Source organism: Crinia signifera, chromosome 4 (genome assembly GCF_055691185.1).
Source record: "Crinia signifera chromosome 4, ASM5569118v1, whole genome shotgun sequence".
In the NCBI taxonomy this organism is placed as follows: domain Eukaryota; kingdom Metazoa; phylum Chordata; class Amphibia; order Anura; family Myobatrachidae; genus Crinia; species Crinia signifera.
This window is the reverse complement of record NC_139220.1, coordinates 192356427-192378764: the sequence shown is the minus strand read 5'-3', so window position 1 is coordinate 192378764 and position 22338 is coordinate 192356427. Positions and strand designations below refer to the sequence as shown.

At 41.8% G+C, this 22338-nt stretch overlaps 1 protein-coding gene across 2 annotated transcripts in view; it reads left to right on the top strand.

The window, feature by feature from the left end:
* The window catches only part of LOC146074797 (uncharacterized), a 34654-nt gene extending 14852 nt beyond the window's left edge, over nt 1-19802 (top strand). For both annotated transcript variants that reach the window (XM_083183305.1, XM_083183306.1), the window contains exons 8-20: nt 3128-3313; nt 4787-4889; nt 6142-6283; nt 8759-8942; nt 9712-9811; nt 10918-11036; nt 12158-12195; nt 12558-12670; nt 14483-14631; nt 14807-14901; nt 16659-16737; nt 18159-18267; nt 18912-19802. In XM_083183305.1, coding sequence (XP_083039431.1) covers nt 3128-3313; nt 4787-4889; nt 6142-6283; nt 8759-8942; nt 9712-9811; nt 10918-11036; nt 12158-12195; nt 12558-12670; nt 14483-14631; nt 14807-14901; nt 16659-16737; nt 18159-18267; nt 18912-18985 — 1491 coding nt within the window. In that variant the 3' untranslated portion in view covers nt 18986-19802. The remainder of the gene's footprint in view (nt 1-3127; nt 3314-4786; nt 4890-6141; nt 6284-8758; nt 8943-9711; nt 9812-10917; nt 11037-12157; nt 12196-12557; nt 12671-14482; nt 14632-14806; nt 14902-16658; nt 16738-18158; nt 18268-18911) is intronic.
* The last annotated feature ends 2536 nt before the right edge of the window (nt 19803-22338 follow it).

Sequence of the window (22338 nt, the reverse complement as noted above, 5' to 3'; positions counted from 1 at the left end):
TTTGCCTCTGAGCCTCACGATGTTTAGAAGGGATATAATCTTAATCTTTTATTCTATCATGGAGGACTCCAAGCTATCGTGAAGCAGAGTGGTGTGGAAAGTAGATTCTTGATGATAGCATGTATAAAACAGAAATAGTGTGTTATTGAGACTGAGGGGAAGTGGAGAGTGATTCAAATAATGGGGCAGATGTATTAAGCCTGTTAAAATGGAAGGTGATAATGCACCAGCCCACCAGCCAATCAGCTGTGTTTATAAAAAAAAAAAAACATTTTACAGAAGTTGATTGGCTGCTGCATGATCGCCTTCCGCTTTATAACCACTTTTCATTTTACTAGGCTTAATACATATGCCCCGATGTGAGGACTCTAGTAATATTGGTTCATTTTAGCAAAGAAGTCTGACTGACTTGGAGGGATTTTGAGCACTCTGGGGCATTTTCCAGGTGGATTGGAGAAAAAAGCATGTGGGGCTATTTGGCAAAATTTGAGAATAGTTTTATGTGAAAAAATCTGTACGAAATTATGGTTACCAGCATATTTGAAATGCTCATGTACATATTATTGTGCACTATGTAGACAAAAGTGAGTGGCCATCCCAGCATTAGTGAAATGGTGTGGAGTATCACGGCTCCCATCGTATGGCATCGTATGCCATATGTAGTGGCATACGATGCGATGTTTTACCGATTTTTGAGCATTTTGGCTCAAAAATCGTATACCATCGCATGGCATCGTATGCCATATGTAGTGGCATACGATGTCATACGATGCGATACGATGTTTTACCGATTTTTGAGCAAAAATGGTCAAAAATCGGTAAAACATCGGATAACATCGTATGACATATGTAGTGGCATACGATGTCATACGATGCGATACGATGTTTTACCGATTTTTGAGCAAAAATGGTGAAAAATCGGTAAAACATCGCATGGCATTGTATGCCATCGATGCGATACGATGTTTTACCGATTTTTGAGCCATTTTAGCTCAAAAATCGTATGCGATCGCATCCGATGCGATGCAATGGCACTCGATTTTGCACTGAAATGCATCAGAATGCATTGAAATGTGTATTAAAGTAGTGAAATGCCCCCAAATGCCATTTTTCATAGTGCACCACCCCCACTATCAACGTCAACCCGAAGCGTGGCGAGTGCAGCGAGCCCGCGAGGGGCGGCGGTACGCGTCCTACGACCTTTTCATACCCCCACTATCCACGTCGGCGTGGAGTTGAGAATAGAATAGTGTGGCGAGCGGCGGCGGTACGCGTCCTACGACCTTTTCATACCCCCACTATCCACGTCGGCGTGGAGTTGAGAATAGAATAGTGTGGCGAGCGCAGCGAGCCCGAAGCGTGGCGAGCGGACGCGGATACCTGTAAAGCCCGCAAGGAGACGCGTATAGCTGTGAAGGTATCCGCGTCCCCTCGCGGGGCTCGCTGCGCTCGCCACGCTTCGGGCTCGGTGGCTCGCTGCGCTCGCCACACTATTCTATTCTCAACTCCACGCCGACGTGGATAGTGGGGGTATGAAAAGGTCGTAGGACGCGTACCGCCGCCCCTCGCGGGCTCGCTGCGCTCGCCACGCTTCGGGGTGACGTTGATAGTGGGGGTGGTCACTATGAAAAATGGCATTTGGGGGCATTTCACTACTTTAATACACATTTCAATGCATTCTGATGCATTTCAGTGCAAAATCGGGTGCCATCGCATCGGATGCCATCGTATGGCATCCGATGCGATCGCATACGATTTTTTAGCTAAAATGGCTCAAAAATCGGTAAAACATCGTATCGCATCATATGACATCGTATGCCACTACATATGGCATACGATGTTATCCGATGTTTTACCGATTTTTCACCATTTTTGCTCAAAAATCGGTAAAACATCGTATCGCATCATATGACATCGTATGCCACTACATATGGCATACGATGTTATCCGATGTTTTACCGATTTTTGACCATTTTTGCTCAAAAATCGGTAAAACATCGTATCGCATCGTATGACATCGTATGCCACTACATATGGCATACGATGTTATCCGATGTTTTACCGATTTTTGACCATTTTTGCTCAAAAATCGGTAAAACATCGTATCGCATCGTATGCCACTACATATGGCATACGATGTTATGCGATGGCATGCGATTTTTGAGCTAAAATAGTCAAAAATCGGTAAAACATTGCATCGCATCGTATGCCACATGCGATGCGATGCGATTTTTAGCATACGATCTGCATACGATGCAGGTCGTGGGAGCCGTGATACTCCACAAGTACCAAAAGGTGTGCCCCTGCAGCAAATGTGTACATTAAAGTATAAAACTTTTCAGATCAGATGGGCGTGTTTGGCAATTGCCTGTAGAACATCTAATGCCAGAGTGTACAGTAGATATGGTAAAGCACGGTGGTAGGGGAGTCCAGATCTTAACCCCATTGAAAACCTCTGGGAGTGATGGGTGCATTCTAGGTTGACTCTACCACCTCCAGTGTCACAGTCGGTCACTGTACTTAAGACGCCTACTTTTTATCATGCGGACAGTTCTCCGAGAAGGGTAGTCCCTGCACGCAGTGGACCGACAGAGTACTGATGTCTGTAAAATCTATTTGCTGTCAGGTGATGTAGTGTGCATCTTGATGGCCAGGATGCTGGAGGTCAGAAGACTGGTGCTGGAATCCCAGCAGCTGACATCCTATCCACCAGCGGTCTGGATTCTAGCTGTCCAGTTGCGGCTGTCAGTCTTGTGATTGTCTGCATTCTAAGTGCCGGTCTCCCGTATCCAACCCGCTGTCAGTGTTCAATCATTTTTGTGTATTTAGTGTATTAACTGGTAGTCCTACAGTGAGTTCAAAAAGTCCCTCTGCATTGAGCCACTGTCTCTTCTGCATTCCCACAGAGACAACATTTAATGCTTAATGTAGATAAATATGTACCTTTTTCATGCAAATATTCTTTAAAAACGATTGCGTGTAATATTAACAACACGCAATCTCTTCAGAAAGACTTGCTTAGCACACAGTGACTGCAATGGGACATTTTGAACTGCCTGTACTACAGTGTTTATTACTGTTCTGAGAAGCATACCATATCTCCCTATGTATCTTGTCTTTATTTCAGTGGCGCATCAGCACTTACCTGTGGCTCCTAGTAGGATTTCCTGTGCTTGCAGTAGTCCATGGGCTGGCGTGCTTCATCTCCTGGATCACGGTCTTTTTTATTCCTATTTCTAAGATGAATGCCAGGGTTTTGTCCTCTGTGCTGCTAATGCCACCGGAGCATGTACACATTCGCAGTAGGCAAAAGGTGTGAAATTAAAATGATCTGAAGTGCACAGACCTGACCAAGAAATGTGTGAAATATCCGAATGTGGGATGTTTGAAACACCATCCTCTTTTGAATAAGATATTCAAATTATTTCTGCCAAATTACCGTGTTAAAGGTGTTCGTCAGTGTGTATGTAGCCTACAAGCATACCGAACAATAAGCATAAAATATGTTGTGCTTTTGCAGGGCCGAAACTAGGGTTTCCGGCGCCCAGGCCAAGGCAGTCATTTGGTGCCCCCCCCCCCCCCTCCCCTGACTGGGGGGGGGGAACCACGACCGCCTTGGCTGTGGCGCCGGAAACCCCTCCCTCCCCCTCCCCGCTGACAACTTACATAACTCCTGTGTGCAGCCAGCGGTGGTCCGGGGACTTGTGTAGCCGCTGTAGCGGCAGCTTGACTCCGTCCGTCTCTCCTACTAAAAGACTTGCCGGACGCTGGTTGGCTGAATTCAGCCAATCAGCGTCCGGTAAGTTTTTCAAAGTCATCACTAGCGCTTCCCGCCACCGCGCTAGTAGGGGAGAGTAGAGACGGACGGAGTCAAGCTGCTGCTACAGCTGCTACCCGGAACCCTGCTGGCTGTCCCCGGACCTGACAGTGCCCCCCCCCCTTCAGTGCCTGGTGCGCGTGACCCCCCAGGCCCCCCCCCCCCCCCCCCCCCCCCCCCCTAGTTACGGCCCTGGCTTTTGGTTGGAACAGTTTGGGCTGCTTTGTATTTGTCAATTGTCCACTTGCAGTCAGTTAAGCTGTATCAAGTAAACTTAAAATTCTAAATGTTGGTCTTCTCTTTTACACATTACTTTCGGCACACTTGACATTTATAGGTAGTCATAAGATCTGGCAATTCTTAGGTTGTGTCTACACATTGAGATGCAGCAGGCTTGTGTATGTATCCTCTAAGTAAGCATCCTCCTAAATCGCTCCTGTAAGACTCCATCCTGCTAAAACTCCATGTGTAGCCTCAGCCATTGATTTTAAATGTGCATGCTCCTTCCTGCCAAAATGGTCCCTTTAAAACACAATGGCCCTTATTCTAGTTCACTCGCAAAGGCAAATTCCTTCACAAATGGACAAAACCATGTGCACTGCAGGTGGGGCAGATGTAACATGGGTAGAGAGATTTAGGTTTGGGTGAAGTATTTTGTTTCTGTGCAGGGAACATACTGACTGTTTATTTTTACACTGCAATAGAGATCTCACTTTGAAGTAAAACCCCACCCAATTCTCACTGCACAAGTTACATCTGCCCCACCTGCAGTGCACATGGTTTTGTCCATTTGAGAAGGAATTTGCCTTTGTGAGTGAATCGGAATAAGGGCCCATGTGTCGATGCAGCCTTACAAATTCTTTGAGAACCTTTTATAAGTTTTTTTTAACTTAAAAAAAAAAAAAACACACAGAAAATAGTGGCTAATAATTTAAAAAAAAAAATGCAATTTTTTTTTTCAACTGCCAGGCAGGAGACTCCTATGATACAGAGGTCGTCCTGTGCTGCTATTCTGCAGTGAACATCTATTACTACAAGTACACTGTTGATGGACTTAATGTGTTTGCTGTCAGTATCCTTTACCATGCACGTGTGTATTTTTAGCTTTCGTTGTTAACCTTGTTGGCATTATGTAGAAGTAGTCAGTGGTGTGAGTTCCTTTTTAAATGTCACTAGCAGAACAAGTTAAATATCAATGTGCTGATTATATTGGCAGTTATGTAGATCATATCAGGCTAAATTGTTATCAATCTTTTCATAACTGAATTTGCTTTTATATAACCTGTTTATAAACTGATCAATTACAATATATGCATTGGCTAAAACGTCTGTCCAGATGTCTCGCTCATGTTTAAAAAAGAAAAAAAAAGTTCTCTACAGTAGTACAGGTTGAGTATCCCGTATCCAAAATGCTCGGGACCAGGAGAATTTTGGATAACGGATTATTCCGTATTTCGGAATATTTTAATATTTCAATGATGTATTTTGAAGTATCTTGCATTTATGCTGTATAAACACATAATATACACACAAATATATTTTATTACCACATAAAATACACACAAACATATTTTAATTGTTCAAAAAACAAGGTTTCAAAACGTGAAACAAAATGTGTGTACTATCTCAGCACTGAATTTGAATGCCAAGCAATCATTGTCTTGCACATATATAGTGCCAGTTACATATCATGTTCCCAGTGATGCTGTTACATATGTCCCCAGTGAGTTTTTAGCAAAAAAAAATATTTTTTTTCACTTTCTGAAATGTCCGTATTTCGGAATAATTCGGATAACGGATATTCGGATACGGGATACTCGACCTGTAGTAGTATGCCTGTTCTTGTGATTCCCTCCTACAGTATGTCCCTATAGATCAGGGCTGGGCAACACCGGCCCTCCAGATGTTGATGAACTACACATCCCAGCATGCCTTGCATCAGTTTCAGTATGGCCACATAGCAAAACTAATGCAAAGCATCCTGGGATGTGTAGTTCATTAACATCTGGAGGGCCGGTGTTGCCCAGCCCTGCTATAGATTGTAAGCTTGCAGCAGGGCCCTCTTAACTCCAAGTCTGTCTGTTGTTACCCAGTTTGTTTTTTATAACTGTCAACAATTTTAAAGTGCAACAGAATCTGCTGCGCTATATAAGATAAGCTTTTGTAGTATGATCTACCTTGTAAAAAAATATTCATTGTTTTTTATTTTAATACTTTTCTGTAAGACTTCATTTTAAATTGGAGATGGGGTATGCAATCACACACAAAGGTTTGTTTTTGGATTCCAACAGATTGAAGGAAACTTCCTTAACTGTCTCTTGCAGATCTAATCACATTGGTGATTGTGTCGCTAGTTCTTGGCTATATGGACAGCAATAACAATTATACAAGCTCCATTGTGAAATTTACCCTCTCTTTGCTCTCCATAATGCCACTTTCCTATTACATTGGAATGGCAATTGCAAGGTAAGCGAGTCTATTCAAACAGAACCGACTTTTCTACCTCAATACTTCCTTTTGTTGGATAGGGAAGTCAAATTTGACTTACTGTATGGAGGGGAATGTAATGGGATGTGAGAATCCGGAAGTGAGAGTTCTCTGGGTTTGTTTGTGTGTGTGGTTGGTTGTGTGTGTTTTTTTTTTTTTTTTTTTTTTAAGCGGCAATAGTTTACACTTCAAAAACTGGAGAAGTCTCACAAATCACCTGATTCTCACACCTTTTATTACTTTCTCCCCAAATATTTGCACAGTGATTGGAAGAGTTGTGACTCAAATACAACATTCAGTCACTGAGTTACAAATCTCTTGGTTATGACACAGCCTTTCCAAATGCAAATGTTAAGTGTGTGTGTGTGTGTGTGTGGTTTTTGTTTGTTTGTCTTTTGTTTTTTTTAAGCTGCTGCTGTATGTAATATTTTAAACAGGTATCTGGTCCTTGGGTCGATTTCTTCTCTAGGTCGCCATTGACAGAAGGTTGACTTGGGCACAGTTGAAAATCCACTGACAAGGTCAACATGTTTTTGATTCCCCCCCCCTTTTTGGGGGGGTTTAGACAGACTTGGTCCATAGTTTACTATCCAAGTGGCCATAGAGTGAGAATAGAATAGTGTACCAACTGCAGCGAGGCACCGCACCCAAATCATGAAGAGTGCAACAAGGGGACGCGGTACACTTATACAGTGTCCAAGTCGACATAGACTCCCAGAAAATTGTGAAACTCGTGTTGACTTTGTGTCGACCATGTTTATGTTGATCTTAAGTTTGTGTCCACCTTCTGTCAATGTTGACCTATAGTATGTTTTCCAATATTTAGGTGTTGACCCAGTCACTAGAGACTGTCAACCTAGACATTATTGACCCCTATACCCACAACTCTTGCAACAAGGAGTCAAACAAAGTGTTACATAGCTTTCACATTTCATACTAGCGAAGGTGACAGCCACACACTCTACAAGCTGTTCGGGAACCAAGCAATATACAGTTTCCTCTTTTTAAACCTATAGGAATATTGGTTCTGTAGATGGTATTACTCTACACATACAGCACACTGATTTTATATTAAGGATCAGGTGTATATAGAGCATCTCTAGTCCCACAGATATTCCTTAGTATGTTCAGCCATGCTAGAGAACCATCATCATCAAGAGTAGAGTACTTTTTATTTTTTTTCTTCACGGAAATGTTGCACTGCTTATGGGGCAGGTTTAATTGATTTGGCATGGGTATCTTTTAGCTAAACTCTAAATTATAGTGTCAAAATAAAGCTGCCCTATGTAATAAAATGTAATGCAAAAACTGCCAGTATTTACACTGCATACATAAAATAATTCTATTAACTCTAATGGTGCCCAAACACGGATAAATATCATGTACAATAAATTATCTCTCAAATTTCCCTTGAAAGCCAGAAAACGATTGAATAAACAATCAGAGGGTGAAGATGGGTCATTTTAAGGACTTCAAACCATATACAGTACCACATGTACTACACACTGTGGCCATATCATGCATCATTCATCTTTCTGCCTCCTGAAAGGCTCAGCAGGCTTGATGAACAACCAGCGGGCACCTGCATTGGATCGTGATCCTGCCCACACAAAGACAGTTTTTAAACAATTGCTTGCTCCGATCAGTTGGAAACGGCATTATCTTTTTTTTTAAATCTACCACAGTGCTGCATTGTTTTGTCAATCTGCAAAAATTGCAGCCTTTCTAACAGGTCTGAATCTCTTTAGTGATCCAGGTTGATCCTTTCATATCTAGCCTAGGTTGCACTGGCTTGCCTCGGCAATAACCTGGGTTCTCCAATCAGTGAGAAAGGGATAGAACTGACAAAGGGCAAGCTGTATCATACATTGGACAGGGATAAAGTATCAACCTATCAGCTCCTAACTGCTTTTTGTTCTCTCCAATAGCCCCTTGTAAAATGCCACTTACCAATTCAGATCTGTTCATGGCTTAATATATTTTCTCCAAACTCTACAATCACCATCTTGTCTCCTCAGTTGTCTTTTCTGGACGTTCTTGCCTTTAGGATTACTCCCATGCTGCTCCCAGATGCTAGAATAACCTTCCCTTATTAAGTCTACTAATTATTATTATTATTGTTTATTATTATTATTATTATTATGTTTTTTTTTATTTAAACTTCATCGCTTCCCTAAAGCCTTCCTCTAACTCCCAGTCTTTTCTACAGCTCTGTCACCATTGCATCTGTTTCATATTCACTTTAGAATATAAGCTATAATGAGCAGTGCCCTCTCCCCTTTTTGTTTTTGTTTATAGAATTATGTAATTGGACTGTTATTGGTTTGTATCTAAACATTGTGACCTCAGCTGTTTTTATACATCTTTCATTTGTACTTCTGTGTGTAGCCCAATCAAGTTTTATGGTTTCCTTTTTTTTTTTGTCTTTGCTGCCATCTTGTGGCAACATTTTAGTATCTCTGCTCAGAGCAATTTTGCAGTGGGAGCTGTGGTGAACGCTACGTTTGGCTCCATCATTGAACTGACCTTTTACATCACTGCACTGATTAAGGGCTCACGGGAGAATAACAAGTGCTATGAAGAAGTGGTGAAATCTGCCCTGACCGGGACTCTTCTGGGGTGTGTCCTCTTTGTTCCTGTGAGTCTTTGGCACCATGTTTGTGACTTTGAAACTATCACACTATACATAGGCAAATCCTGTTTTTTAGAGTATTTGGCCTACCCACAAATGGTCCTGTAGAACATTTGGTTTGCTTATTTAGCTTGGTTGGTTTCTTTGTCTTATTTAGAAATACATCTTCGAAGAAAATAAATAACCTATGCTGTAAATCGTTGGGCACTCAAGGGCTGATCCCTCTCTAACCACTTGACTGATTATATTCCAAAAATTGTTTTATATCTCGCTCTCCTTGTTGGAAGAGATTCTAGAAGCAGAGCCCTCATCAAGTGTCCCTAGGCTCCCTATTGTTTAGTGCCCCCGTCCCACTGTCACAATACATGTCCTTTATTGTTTGGTGTTGGAATGATGTCGGTGGCCAGTCCACAACATCACTCCCAGGGGCCACTGCAGCTAGAGAAAATCAGATCTTAACCCTTTGGGTGCCAACATCTCTGTGAGCGATGCAAAAAAATGCCAGTGTTGCACAAATTTGTTATATAAATTCTAATAAAAATGTGCAAAAAACAAAAAAAAATAAACTCCAATATAAAATATAAATTACAGGTCATTATGATGAATAAAAATGTTTGCTTGCCAATTTTCATACCTATTTTGACAAATTCCCTTGGCACTCAAAAGGGTTACAATATAAAATGTTATGTTACAATTGATGTCATGTAGATACTGCTTGAATAAATAACTTTATTTAATGTGTTATATTTTTATCCTTTTGATCACTTATTTGCAGGGCTTGTGTATGGTGATTGGAGGCCTAAAGCATCGGGAACAGAGGTTTAATAGTAGGTCAGCTGGTGTGGGCTCTGCTCTGCTCTTCATTTCTGTAGGAGGTGAGAATCTACAGAGGGCATATGTCTGTGTGTTTTGATTTCTTTTTACTTTATATAGCTAATTACTGTCCCGGACACATTACCATTGCTATAAATGTAACACTGGGAAAGTATTTCCATTCTCCGTTATAATAATAATAAAAACTGGTCACTGTAAAGTATATGTTATTTTTCACTTACACTAGGAGCTTTCAGTACGTCACTTGTATGTCTGTGACGCACAAACAAGTAATCTGTGGCTACATTGAATCTTGTGTGTGATTTCCATTTGTCCCAAATTTTAAATACTTTTTGTACTGAAATGCATTCAATTTGTGTCTTCTGTCTATGGGCATAGGGGATTGGAGCACTAATCCATAGTATGTAAAAAAAATAGATTAAAGTATATTTTATACACACACACACACACACACACACACACACACACACACACACACACACACACACACACACACACACACACACACACACACACACACCTACACACCTGTGTTCGGCAGCACAGTGCTGTGCTGCCCGGACCTGTGACCTCCTCCTCCCTGCACTATGATCCTCTTCCATGTGCAGGGAGGTGAAGAGCCCGGAAAAGCAGCAGCGCCGAGTAAGGGAGGGAGGGGGGAGCCGCCGGGACCCACTGACTCCCCGCAAAGGACAGCTCTTAACGCAAGAGCTGTCTTTTGCCATAATTATTGCATATGTTAGAGCATATGCGATATTTATGTATGCAAAGGGGGTGGAGCTGGGGTGCGGATGTTAGAACATCCTGCCCCTTGACTGAAATGTAGTAAATTTCAGTTTTTTAAAGTAGTTTTTTTTTTCCTCCCTTTTTCCAGTGTTGTGATTTGGTCGATATAAATCTTATTATGGTTCAAAATTAAAATTACAATGTGGTGAGTGCTCTAAGGGTCGTCCACGTGTCCAAGACTGCAGCGCTGCTGACTAATTCCCTTGGCGCACTGCACCTCACATCACTGACTGGCACCCCATTGGGGGGGGGGGGGTTTATGGTTTATTTTTTTCGATTAGATAGATCTAGTGTTTTATTAGACTCTTTCACGGTGTGCAACAAATTCTGTTCCAATGACACAAGTTTTGTGATGTTTCAGGTGTATTTGCTCCAACTCTATTCTCCAAGGTGTATGGGAAAATGATGTGCGAAGAGTGTATGGAGCTTGGACTTAATGCATCTGTAAAGTACCTCTGCCAGAACTGCCACACAGAGTTGGTAAGTGTTTTATTAATGTGTCTAATTTCATTTGACCCTCGAATGCCTTTGTGATGAAGTCTCTGAATCTGTACACTGTCACATCATTATTATTATTTTTTTTTTGCAAGTTCTGTTCTGCTTTGTATACTGACTCACACACAATATGTGTCCTACTGTAGCCCAAATTATAAAGGGGAGGTCAAACCATGTTGAATATTCACAGGCATTAAGTCGATAATGGCTGATCAGAAGCATAGGATATTAATGAGCTAGAAGCTGACAAATATTGATAAGTAGCTTGAGGTGCAGCAAGAAAAAAAGTTCAGTATACCTTAAGTTAGGGGAGGACTACAGAATGTAAATATGAGCATTTCCCCTTTTTTTTTTTTTTTTTTTTTCCCCTCCCTTTTACTTTTAATAAGCTTGTTAAATAATGGTCAAGATAGCCCAGCCCTCATTCCATCACCTGGTTTTAAGTCGCAAGAGGCATGTGATTTATCGCATAATTGTATGCACATCGAATGTCAAAAAAAGTGCTTTATTGTACAGGGAGATTCAAGGAAACAGGCAGCACGATATTGCATCGCATACAATCGCACCAGTGTGTGGGCTCCAGAAGACCTATTTTTGGCACTAGCAGAGCTCCGCTGCATGTCATATGAGGACGCATCTATGACAAGCATACAAGTGAAATAGTATTGCGGTAGCAGGGTATGGGTCATAGGGTCGACAAGAGGAAAGTTGACATACATTGGGTTGACCACGGAAGCCGACGCACCTGAAAATCAACATGGAGTTAGGTTGACAGGGTCAATAGGTTGGCAATTAGGTCAAAAGGTGGACATGGACACTAAAAAATTGCAGTTTCCGCTCACCATTTTTTCAGGCATGGTGCCCCGCTGCACTTGGCATACTATTTTATTCTCCCACCACGCCCTAATGGATGGTAGGGCATGAGATATTGCCTGTCAGCTCAGAAAAGGTGAAAAACCCCATGTCTACCTTCCTATTGTCGACCAAATGACTGTATACCGTGGTAGCAATGTGTTGTCGCCAACCATTCTATTTAAAATCTAAGGTTATGTGTAAATGTACTGCTGAAACAGTGTCTTAGTAACTGCCTGTATCTTACTATTTAGATTGGACAAAACCATACACTCTTCTATAGTGAGGTTAGGTAAGTGTGCTTCCTGTACAGTAGTACTGAAATGCTCTCACTCCACTCCACATATGAGGTGCGGTGTTTGGGGTTGTTTTCAAAGGTTTAATATATTTGTTTAAAACGTGTTCGGTTGTTTTTGCATTTGAAATGAAAGTTAACTGGCTTATAAGAAGGTAATGTAAAATAAATGGTATGTAAATTTGTTTTGGTCTGGCATGTATCACAAAAAGGATGTGTTTTTTTTTTTATTTATTTCTAGAAGATGAAAATTGTTCTTCATTACAGTTTGTTTTCTTTTTATGGAAAGGAGTGTGAGTGCGCATGTATAGACTCCGTGGCACATGAGCAATGATGTATTATTTGTTGTTCTTATTCAGGCCCTTGGTATATACTGTTTCCATCCTGCTACCCCTTGCCTATGTGATTGGACTTATCTTTACATTGAAGACTCATTCTCATATTTATGATATACATGTCAGTGACTGCCATGGTAAGAGAACACTTTCTAAATTGTGTTTGTTTGGGCAGGCTATAGTCGGGGGCAAGGACTGATTTTTCATGTGCAGCCTTAAAAGGGGTATTCGTCCAGGATTCCGACCGGTGCCCTGATAGATATAATCCAGGGCAGTTTTGGTCTGAACCTAAGTTGGAATTTAATGTTCCAAGTGTCAAAGTCCATGTTTCAGCGAAAATGGCCGCAGATTATCGAAATTACCTCCGTGAATTCAACAATCCACGTCCGTGTCCGATAAACAGATCTGACTTAAAAAAAATAAAATTAAAAAAAAAAGTAAATCTCACTGCCTTCAATGCTGTAACAGCAGCATTCAATAGGCGAGTACCACTATTTCTGCCAGCGGACATAGGGGCACAGACTGATTACACCCCCCCCAAGCCCAGAAACCGGAGTGTTTTTATACACCTAATAGAGAAACACCCTATAAATATTTGTTTGTTTTGATTAGCTGCAAGGCTATTCAATGTCTCTTTGCTTTTAGCCAAAGTAATACTTAAGGTGCCCACAGACGCATCAATTATCGAATGCGTTTTGTACTTTTTAAGCACAAATTGCATCTTATGTACAATTATTGGATGGTGTTTATGGGCTTGTGCGATGCGATAAGCCCGATATTTTATGTCTAAAAAAGTACGTGCTGCACGTACTTTTTAGACTACATCTGAAATTTAACATTACAAACATGGGTTCATCACATGCATCCAAGTGCACATCTCATAGCAAGCTGGAAGAAAAATTGTATAGAACCATTGTACAGTCAAAAACGCATAGCACAGTACAATTGTAGTGTCTGTGGGCACCTTAAAGGTGCCCACACACGCACCGATCCCGGCGGTGCGATGCTCTGCGATGGGGTGCGCGCTCCCACGGCACCTCATCGCACAGTACAAAAAGTATGTGCCGCACATACTTTTTGTACTAGCTTTCTATCGCATCGCATGCACAAGGCATACGATGCGATGTGTGCTAGTTAAGCACAGAACGCACGCCGGGATCGATGCGTCTGTGGGCACCTTTACAGTGTAAATCTTTTTCTGTGTTTTTTTTTTTTTTTGTACATATTAAGCCATTGTAGTTGGGAGGGGGGTGCAGACACTGCTGCTATTGGGGGCTCCTGGATTTGTGTGGTTTTTTTTTTTTTTTTAGTATGGGATAAGAGCAACTAGACCTTCCCCGATGTTATGGTGACGGGTGTGTCTTCTTGGCTCAGGCTATGAATCAGTGGTTCCCAGACTGGGTGCCTTAGGACTCTCCCAGGGGGGTCCGGAATTGGTGGTCCAGTGCCAACTTATATTATGATCAATGGGATAGGCAAAATCTGTACTAGTGTCTGCCAATCCTTAAGTGATAAGGGAAACAAAAGTGCAACCCTGTCCACTATAGCATAACTGAATGCAAGTATGGCAGTTTTTTTCATGGCCCTTCTAGGTCACACAGCTGACACTATAGGAGGCTGTGATTTAGGAACCACTGCTCTAGACCATAGGGGAAAAACAAAAGGTGTAGATCCTGGGGTTTCAGTGTCTTGTGGTGTAAACCTCAGATTCCTTCCTATCCAGGATGGTTATTTGTACAGTATATTTGTAAGTATATTTATATATATATATATATATATATATATATATATATATATATATATATATATATATTGTAAAAAACACTAATTTTTAAATATTAACAAATGTTTATTTTTCCTGGAGTAAAAGACTTGTTATGGTATATGGTCATTGTAAATTAAAACTGCAGCCATGTGTAATTCTAATACCTTCTGCCTTTTACTTCTAGTGCCTGGTCACCATCACAGCCCTGTTGTGCACTGGACCCGCTGTAGGGCAGTTGTGGTTCTAATTGGCTCCACGTTATTAATGTCTGCTTGTGCAGATCTGGCCACTGAACACATCAGTCCCATTCTAAATGGATCCATGGTGTCTCAGGTAACGGATAGTTAAATCCTGTTAAGACTAAGGCACATTTTTGGAAAAATGCTGCCTGAAGTGAACAGCATTGCGCCAGGACCTGCCAGCTCACTCACGCCAGGCATCTCCTGCTGCATGGTATATTGAGGCTAGCTGTATTCGGTGTAACTTAAAGTTGTTCTCTTTCCTTCAGTATTTTATAGGGGTGACAGTCCTAGCACTGATCCCAGAGCTACCGGAGATTGTTAATGGCATACAGTTTGCTCTTCTGAACAACCTGAGTCTAAGGTTAGTATTGTACAGATAACTCTTTGTTTTTTCTCTAAAGTTCGGACATGGATCTGATTTTAGACCTCATTGTTGTACTATTGTCAGGAGAAAAAGGAATTACCATTTTATAGCCTGAACCCTTTTTAGGTTAGCTCTTACTAAATAAGTGTGTGATGGAGCACTTTCCCTTTCACTAGTTGAGTGGTGGTGATAGTATTGTTATGTCCCAGCGAAGCACCCTGCTCACATCGCCATTTGTTGTTTCATGTAGTCTTTCTCAAGACAAGGCATCAGTAGACATCCTCACAGCTCGAGTCAGGATAAAATTATATATCTATCCCAGAAAACTGGGGTCAATTGAACAACATGGGGGACGACGACACAGGGCAAAAACTTGATTACTCACGTGATCTAGTAAAGTCCTTTTTTTTATTATTTGTCTTTATTTCACATTTTTCGTTAATCCATACAAAACAGTCAATAAACATTTTATGCACAACATTTACATCACATACTTATTACTTACATAACAATGACATTATACTCACACTACATACAACAATTGATATTTCTGCATCTTTGTAAAATTCTTTATGTATTTTTTGCCCCTATCCTATCTCTTCCTCGTAACCCTTTACTGACCCCTATCTTACCCCTCGGTTTTGTGTTCATTCCAATGTGTTGAAGAATTCATTATCTTTAGGCGAATCTTGTACCAACCTGCTTAGTTTTATGTGAAACCTGTTATATAATTTGCCTTCTATTCCTGTCTCTTTGGGCCTTATTTTGGTTCATTCTTTCTGACAAAATCCTTCTTAGATGGGCAAAACCATGTGCACTGCAGGTGGGGCAGATGTTACTTGTGCAGAGAGAATTAGATTTGGGTGGGGGTTTACTTCAAAGTGAGATCTATATTGCAGTGTAAAAATAAAGCAGTCAGTATTTTCCCTGCACAGAAACAAAATTACTCACCCAAATCTAAAGCTCTCTGCACATGTTACATCTGCCCCTCCCTGCAGTGCACATGGTTTTGTCCATCTAAGAAGGATTTGGTCAGAAAGAATGAACCAAAATAAGGCCCACTGTGCCTTGTTCTTTTTAGTGAAGATTCTGATGGGCCGTAAACAACTATTTATCTTGATACTGTTGATTTGCTTAAATGTGTATAAATCTTCGGAGTAATCTGGGACGGTCATAGTTCAACCAGAAGTCCAGTAGTATTCTAAAATAAACAAGTGGCAGTGTTGCCCATAGCAACCAATCGTCAATGATTATTATTATTCATTTATATTTTTCTAGGCAATAGAGAAATAGGTGGAATCTGGTTGCCATGGGCGACACAAATTTTCTGTTTATAGAAGCTTTGGTCTTCCACAGAACTAGAAGCTCTGCAAAACCTAAAGATTAACCCAGGTCAGAGCTATTGGTTCATTCCCCCTTCAATCACCGTCAATCAAAGTGCTTTCCATTCCTAATTTGATTCTTGTAAAACTGAGGTTGATGTTGGGTAATTGTGCTTAGAATATGTGAACTCTATCATCATGGTCCTCAGCACAGGGACTTAAATCAAATCCATAGATCTTCAGGAACTTGAAACCTTTGTGTTCTGTTGGCAGTTCAAAACCATGACGTTTAAGATTTTGGATTGTAGTGCGGCACTTGACACTCATCAATTTGCGATTCAGCCCTTCAGCCTGTCATCCTTCTATATGTTTGCACAGGTTTCACCTTATTGTATGTTTTTATTTTTGTTTTTAATTTGTTTCATTTCTCAGTATAGAGATTGGGAGCTGCATTGCGGTACAAGTGTGCATGTTACAGATCCCTATTCTGGTTCTATTCTCTGCATTCTATGTAAGTAACTTGTCTACATTAATTGTGATACTTTCCTTGTTTCCTCTCTTTATATATATATATATATATATATATATATATATATATATATATATATATATATATATATATTTTGTGTTTAGCTTTTAAATTACCCCAATGCTGTCCGTTAGTTGTATGATGTTGTGGTAATCAGGCACTAATTCATCACCATAAGCGGCTTCTGTACTTTGCAACTGTGGACATCCCCATTGGAGGCTCCCCCAATTAGCACCTGATTACCACAACAACATACAACTAACTAATGTTTGCTCCATATATCTCTAACCTCATCTCCATTCATACACCCTACCGCCCTCTACGGTCAGCTGACGACTGTCGTCTCTCCTCCACCCTGATCACTGCTTCCCATGCTAGAGTACAGGACTTTGCCTGTGCTGCACCCCTTCAGTGGAACGCACTCCCTCGCTCCATTAGACTCTCCCCGACCTTGCAAAACTTCAAACGGGCACTGAAAACTCACCTATTCATCAAAGCGTACCCTTCCACTGCATAAACCAGCTGGTTCTCCGACCCCTTGCCTGTTTACATACTGCTATCTAACCACCACCCCCTCGCTTGCACCTCTTGTAATCTGTCTGACTCCCCTTCCTACTAGATTGTAAGCTCCTCTGAGCAGGGACCTCTTCCCTCCTGTTGTCAAAGCCCACTTCTCTTTACATTTAACTCACAGCTCTCCTATACTCCAACACTCAGTGACCATCTTTGTCTGCATACTCATCCATCATTGGCCTCAAGCCTCTAGTTGTATGTTGATTGAGTCCTCACTACTTATATCCAAGCTGTAATGTGTATTGAACTGTGGTGCTCTTTATTTGTACTGTATTTTTGTTATATATTCAATGTTATGCCAAGCTTTGTCTCCCTGTATTGTTCCTTTGTACCTGCGAAACACTTGTGGTGCCTTAAAAATAAAATTATAATAATAACTAACGGACAGCATGGAGTAAGAGCAAAGTGATTGACAGCTATTTGATCAAGTGGTGAAACTTGTTACTGTATCTTTGGAGCACCGGACCAATATTTATTATATATGGGCTGCAATACCCACCATTTCCAGGAGTGCCACCTCTCTATCCTAACTATATTTTTATTATTTTAAGTATTTGATTAATTCAATACAGTGCGCTCTCATAATTAATTGCATGTTCAGTCTATTGGTCTCCAGCTATTGTTGGGAGCAGCCGTAGCAATTTTAGAGCACTTTAAAATTAATTATATTCATATTTTTATTTTCCTTTTAAAATCCCTTTTTAGTTGTGCCTGATACATCTTTGTTTATATTTTCTAGTTAAAGCTAAGAGTACTGCAGAATTGTTTAGACTTTTAGAAAAACTTAAACCAACCACTCAGTTTTTGTTGATTTGCATTTTTTCTTCTAGCCAACAGGTTTTACTTTGATTTTTAGTGACTTGCACCTCTGGGCCAGTATGTTTAGTGTGATCCTGATGAATTACATCTTCATGGATGGAAAATGTGACTATTTTCAAGGTGAGACTCTACTGTCCTTAGTGTAATGTTCCAACTCTGATGGAACAGGGAACGTCTGTAGTGGGGCATTTATATTGGCAAGCTTCAGTTTTACTTTATTAAAAAACAAAGTACAGTATGCCTTCACAAATTTTAGCAAAATTGATTAGTGTCATAATTGAAATTCAGGGGTATGCTGCACCACCTGAGGCACTTTCCTTACAGAGCCCATTTGCCTCAGGCCTGTTGCTTGAAACTGATGTACTTTCTACATGCAGTGTCCGCAGGAGGAAGCAATGCTCCAATACATGAGTAATGCATGGAGGCCTTCATATGAACTTTTACAGCGCTACAGTTGTCCTCTCAGCTTTTAATTAAAAAAGGAGATGTGCGCATTTAGGTAGCGAGCTAGAATCCTATTGCTTCACTTGAATAGTCCTTCGTTATGACTTATGCAAATCACACACCGAAAGACTCAAGTAAATATGCCATTGTTACTTGTTGTCTAAGCTGGGTAGCCTAATGTGTTGAGTAATTGTTTTTAATGTTTTATTTTAATCTTGAGTTTCAAGCATGATCCATATACCAGAAGCTTCTATGTCGCAAGTCCCTGCATAAACCTTTATTAATTTCTGTAACTACATTGACTGACTTTCTTTCTGCAGGAACGGTTTTGGTCATGGTTTACTTCATACTACTTGCCATGTATTTCTTTGCTCCATCTCCTATTGGCTGTTGATTGGGATATCCTGAAACAAACTTCTGAAAGCTAGTTAAGGAAAAGCTTTTACAGTCTATAGCAGACTGGACCTGCCAATGACCGTGTCATCAATGAAGCAATCCATATCATGCAGCTGACCATTTACGTTCTGCAGTCTGGTATTAACTTTGTGAATATCTTCTATAACTGAATACAGTTGTTAAGCAATATCCATTCTTACTTGACTGAAACATCTCTTATGAAGGTTTGTAAATGGTTTTGCTGTCATGGATGATTGGATCCAATGCTGCACTTTCTACTATTATATTTCTAATCTTGCTGAAGACTTCATAACCTTTGACATGCAGTAATAAGAGTATGATTATCTTCTGCTGATCACTGAAGATGGAGGACCACTATGTATGCTTCCACTGTTGGGTTTGTGGTGAAAGGACATAGAAACCCTCTCATGAATTGTGTGGTATGCTATATATGTATATGTCCCAGATCAGATTGAGGTATACTTGATAAGTTATTGGACCAACACTGAGGCTAACCTTTACTGAACATGCGCCTTGGGAGACTGCCATTGGGATTAATAGATGTTCTGCAAAAAAAAAAAAGCAATAATCACTAGTTTGCTCCCTACCCTACACCTATTATTTGTGGTGGTGCACAGGATTAACACTGTTCTGCTGAATGCAGGTACTGTAAACTCACTTTATAGCATTACATAGGTTGTGATGCGCAGGTGTGGACCGCCTAAACAGGGAGTCATATCAACCAGTATTGTAAAAATATGTACTTTAACATAAGATGTACTCTTGTTTATATTAAAACTTTCATGTTAAATGTACCTGAAATTTTTCTCTTCTTTTTTTTTTGAGCCGCTTTAAATCTACATTTCCTCAGGTATGTTTAGTTTTGAGTGCAAGGTTTTGAAGAAAAAAAAATTGTAACGTCGGGGTGTGGTTTTTTTTTTTTTTTAAATATATTATTGAACTGTACACTCTTTAACAGTTAAGTGCAACAAACAACATGTATCTTATCCTGATATTTGCATTTTAAGGTATTTATCCTATTAAGATGAATTTTGTATATTTAAGGTATCCAGTCCTCTAGATATGTACTGTAAATATATTGTATTTGTTACAATTATTAAAGCACTTTTTCTTGGAGGTTCTTGTGCCAGAAGGCTGATTTTTGAGGTATTTGTTAATAGCCTAAAATGTTATGAATAGGGATGCCAATCCCGGGGCATTTTTTCAATCCCGGATTTCGGGATTGAAAAATGCTCAATCCCGGGATTCTCGGGATCCCGGGATTGGCATCCCTAAAAGAAAAACATGCCCTGTCCACCCGTATAATCAACATGGCGGGGGGGGGGGGGGGGTGGACATGGGCGGGGGGGTGGGCGGGCATGGACATGGGGGGTGGGCGGGTATCGACATGGGCGGGCGGGCGGGTATCGACATGGGCGGGCGGGCGGTCGGACAGAGCAGCGCTGCGGGGGGTGCCTGCTGCAGCCCCGCAGATTACCTTACATAGGCGGGCTGCAGTGGGGCACATAGCGCTGCGGACGCTGCGGGGAGGTCAGTGCGGCCGGAAGCAGTCACCTGTGATAGGCTGCTGTGGCCTGCGCAGCGTGACAGTCAGAGGTCACGCTGCGCAGGCCGCACGCCGGGGTTGGGAACAGCCGGGCAGCTTCTGAGCGGGTGCTCAGAAGCTGCTCGGCATTAGACTGCGCGTGCGCAGTCTAATCCCGAAATCCCGGGATTGGATACTCCAATCCCGGGATTGAAATCCCGGACATTTTGGGGCCAAATCCCGGGATCCCGCCGATCCCGATCCCGGGATTGGCCACCCTAGTTATGAAGATTGACCATTCAAGCAACATTACAGGTATTGGCACCAATATAAATAATGTAATATTGATTTTTGGAATCCATTCAGGTGCAGATGGATGAAACCCCTCTGGAGTTGGAAGCACTACTTATATTTGAAAGTGGTTACACAAGTTTTTTTGAGATCTTAAGGGTGGCTAGAGCAAGATTCTGTAATTGGCAACAAGGAATAAGAGAAAAAAAACAAATAGTGTGCAAATGCTGGACGTATTGTATTACCTGTTGGTCCTGTAGACAGTCTTAAGGCCCCCATACACTATGCGATTTGGTCCCAATTTCACCCGATTCAGATGGATTGAGCAGTGAAATCGGGGCTAATCGCATGTCCAAACACCCGGTCCGACCCGATGCGCGGTGGGAGGTCGGACCGGCTGCACATAATATTTGCTAAATCTTATGTGCAGCCGGGCAGGGGACTCTGAGGACGCCGGAGCAGGGAGCTGTGCTCCAGGAAGGTGGACAGAGCAGGGTGATGGGGACGTTGTGGGGCGGATGGCGGGGGATGCTGCTAGTAGGGCAGAGACAGCGGGGGACAGTGACACAGAGGTGGCAGTAACAGAGAGCCGGGCACGGGGAGCGGTCCGTGCTGAAAAAAAAAAAAATCCCATACAATGACTGGGCAGCCTGTGATTGGCTGAGCGCTCTCTCATTGTATGGGCTTTTTTTTTTTTCAGCACTGACAGCTCCCGCCTCCCCCGCCCAGCTCTCCGTTACTGCCGCTTCTATGTCACTGTCCCCCTCAGTGTCCCCTGCATGCTGCCTCTGCCCTACTGGCAGTGCCCCCCACTAGCCGCCCTGCAGCGTCCCTGCCACCCAGTCTTAAGAATAGGATTCTCTCCTGCCGCTCGCCGCTACACCGGACCCTGTGGTGAGCGGGAGAATAGAAAAAATTCAAAAGACTGGGCGGCCGCTTATTGGCAGAGAGCTCAGCCAATTAGCGGCCGCTGAGTTTTTTTAAAAGGATTTTTGTTTCTATGCACCCGCTACTGAGCCGCCCCCTGCCACGGACCCAGACTCTCTCCTGCAGCCCTCCCCTCTCCTCCCTCCGGACCCTGCTCTCCTGCTGCTCCCTGGGTTTTCATGTGCTAAATCGAGCCGATTTTATCACATGTAAAAAATGGCACATAAAGTGCCAAATCTTATCAAGCTCTCCCGGAGAGCTCAGTGGAAGTTGGGGCTGACTTGTCCTTAGGACAAGTCGGCCAAATGTATGGGGGCCTTTAATGTCAGTATTATTATTATTATTATTATAGGGTATATGGTCGCAAGGTCAACATTCATTTGGATTGACCACTGAAGGTCGATAGGGCTTAGGTCGCCACCTGAAAAAGGTCGACAGGGTCATGAAGTGAATTATACATGCAAGTGGCTGGGCAAAGGGATTTAGAGTAGGGGTGATATTGTGTAGCTTTGCCTAGGGCAGGGATGGCCAACTCCAGCCCTCAAGAGCTACAGTACCAACAGTTCACATTTTCCAGCCAACTTAGC